Source organism: Morone saxatilis, unplaced genomic scaffold (assembly GCF_004916995.1).
Source record: "Morone saxatilis isolate NCDOM2014 unplaced genomic scaffold, NCSU_SB_2.0 Contig20, whole genome shotgun sequence".
NCBI classification, from domain to species: Eukaryota; Metazoa; Chordata; class Actinopteri; family Moronidae; genus Morone; species Morone saxatilis.
Window position 1 is genome coordinate 14,329,505 of NW_023339763.1, and position 3,132 is coordinate 14,332,636.

The 3,132-nt window shown below is 40.4% G+C and overlaps 1 protein-coding gene across 4 annotated transcripts in view; it reads right to left on the minus strand.

Annotated features, from left to right (window-relative positions):
• The window catches only part of LOC118332123 (pro-neuregulin-2, membrane-bound isoform-like), a 70,498-nt gene that overhangs the window by 46,074 nt on the left and 21,292 nt on the right, over nucleotides 1-3,132 (minus strand). The window contains exon 1 of one of the 4 annotated variants that reach the window (XM_035667277.1): nucleotides 2,524-2,812. The exons of the other annotated variants lie outside the window; for them this stretch is intronic. Coding sequence (XP_035523170.1) covers nucleotides 2,524-2,605 — 82 coding nt within the window. The 5' untranslated portion in view covers nucleotides 2,606-2,812. Of the gene's footprint in view, nucleotides 1-2,523; nucleotides 2,813-3,132 lie in introns of those variants that run through there. 4 annotated transcript variants of the gene reach the window in all.

Here is a 3,132-nt window from a genome sequence, read left to right on the forward strand (position 1 = left end):
GTCAGGTGATCAATTCTTCCTCGCCCCTCTAAAACAGCAGGCTGCAGGTTGCAGCACAGCGCAACTGTTTTAAGAGCAGCGAAGAAGAACGGTGTCAGAGCTAACGGAGCTAACCAGTAAATAGGCTAATTTAATACCAATTACGTGTATCGATCGGTGCCTGGAAATCCAGTACTCGCCAGCATTTTCGGCAGTATCGGAGACATTTCCGATACTGGTATCGGAATCGGAACAACTCTACCTGCAATGTCATGTTAATGGAAACTCTAAGATCAACTGTGGATCCCCAGCAAACTGTTGATGTGGATAATCTGAATTATTAGTTGTTTAAACATAAATCTAATCTTAAATTCTTTATAATTTGACTTTCCTTTACCTAGAACTTCACATATATTCACATAAAACAGGAAAATTGCTAGTTACAAATCCACATTTTAGAGAAAGCAATTTCCACGTAATGCCACACACGCTAACATACATCAAGACGCGCTAATCTACATTTGTCTGTTTGAGCACATTTCACTACATTTGGTGTGACTGCTGCTTATTTAGCACGCCAGCAAAGCAAGTTAGCTAGCTTAAAGATCTTTGATTATGATTTGAACTAAGCTCAGACAGGTTGTATACAGGAAGCTAGCATTCTGCTCTGATGTTTTATACAAGTCTATTCATTTAATTCATTTTTAATTAGGATTTAGATCATGCATAGCCGCACTTCTTGTGTAGACTTGTTTCCAGATCTGCAAACAAAACCTTTTACTGATAAACTGCATCCTCAACAAAGTGATGTCAGTCATGGATAATTACAAGCTGGCATTTATTACAGAGCCAGGTAAAACTGAAATAGCAGGTTGAGGATACATCAATAAAAGTGTGGTCGTTTCTTCTCTTTTTATCTTGGATGACCTATTTCAGAGCCATAGGCCCATAACACACCTGATGTGGTGCATGAAGCACCATTAGAGCAGACGCAACAAGCGTCCCATAAGCATGTCTTCATTTTGACCTACTTTGAAAGCTCTATTTTACTATGTGGTAAGCACATAGTTTCACACAGGTCTAATTTTCAGTATGAAAATCATAATTCAAAATCAGATTATTTTACACTGAAAAACTGATATACCAGGTCAGCTAACACGTGTATCAATAAACAACAGTGGCAAATATACTTATAGTTACGATGTCAAATGCATATTGATAAGAATTCAACAATAGACAAGTGCAGCTTATTTTTATATGGGTAATTTTGTTTCATAGTAGACAGACTACAATATATTTATCACACGTAGCTCCTCTTTATGTGTGCGGCAGCTGTGCGCTTTGATTAAAAAAGATGCCAAAAAATATTCTTCAAGCTCTCCGTGTCCAGTGTAGTTTTGGGAGCTGTTTATCTTACATGTTTACAGATCACAATCAAACTTGGAACGAGGGTGAAGTAATTATTTATACATTCAACTTTCATGGGTAATAAAACAGGAAAATTAACCACAGATGCCAAGAACAGTAGCACATTTAAGCTGAAAAGACAATTTAAATATCTAGAAGACCTACAAATTTTTTTTGAAAATGCTAAACCCAGTCGTGAAGGCTATCTGTTGGAAGCTGACAGGAGTGACATCAGCAGGAACAAAATGGCTACCACCATCAAGAGATGCTGTCCAAGATACAGTATCTGATCAAACCATGAATGGTATATAGTAGTTCTGATGATAATCATGGTATTGTCCTTAAAGTGTCATTGAAACGGGGGTTGGGCTTCCCCATGACCTGAGGTCAAACTACAGTGACATGCTGCAGCTTGTAGGATCCACCACTAAGCAAGCACATTGCTACGTTTGTGACTCTGAAAGACAAGGAGCTCCCATACAATTTCAATGTCAAAATAGCTTCCAGCTAAAATACAGACTTTTATGTTGAATGACTCACCGCAGACTGAGAATTAAAATAAAAGCACCTTAGCAACTGTTGAATTATTTACCCTGTCAAAAAGTGCGCAATGAAACATTGTATTCTGAGATACAACATCACTTTCAAGATAAAACAGTTAGAACAAGCAGACTTTTAAAATATGTAATATGTGGCAGAGCATTTGTGAAAACATGATCATGCGATGGATTAACGAAAACCTTTACAGCTCAGTCATTGGTTTTCAGAGAGCACATAATACTACAACTGTACTTTGGCTCTTTGTGGTCCAGAGCTTGTTTGACGAAAGTTTTAGTTGATTCTATGCACCAAGTCATATCTTTTGATTTCCTTACAATTCCCAAGTGCTGCCAAAACCAGATGTGCCTCTACATGCTGTCCACATCAGGAGACCAATCCATGTGACAACCTAACGGCAAGCTTTGACAAGCCAAGGGGATACTTACTTTGTCCCACGCTTCCGTGATACAGTAACACAAACTTAATCTCACTTTTTCTCTCCAAGTCTTTCTCTCTCTGTCTTACTCTCACACACACATAGATATATACGTAGATACATGACATGTAAGACAGAAACCAGGTTTAAATTCCTTTTACCTGTAGTGGGATCAGTTTCCTTTTGTCCTTTCTTACCACCCTTCTTTCTCCCTTTCTTATCTTTCCTCTTGCTTTCCGTCATGCTGTCAGAAGAAAGTAAATCCTCTCAGGAGAAGACTCAGGAAAAAAAACAGGTAGTCCTAGTGGGAACGTGTGGCAAGTGGGAACCACCAGACTCTGAGCTTGTTAGAGCGTCTCTCCTCCTATATAGACTCACACCAATCAAGTACAGCAAGGAACCACCTACTCACAGCAGGGCAGAGGGAGAGAGAGAGAGAGAAGGAGGGAGGGAGAGGAAGGGGGTGCTGGGGGTGTACAGGGGGAGGAGAGAGTATGGTGTGTGCGCTTATGGTGGGGGGAGGAGACAGTCTGGTCCACACACACACACACACACACACACACTTCTCTCCTCCTTTCCTTGCTGAATTCCTGTTTCGGGGCTACCACCGTGAGGCGACCAAGACAAAGGGGTAGATTTTGGAATGTGTGTGCGCATGTGTTTGTGTGTGTGTGTGTGTGGAGTAAAAGTGCGGCCTGCGCATGTGTGTGCGTAAAAGCGAGGGGGCGGTTTTGGAGATAATAAGCAAGAGGCAGTTTTTACTGTAATTA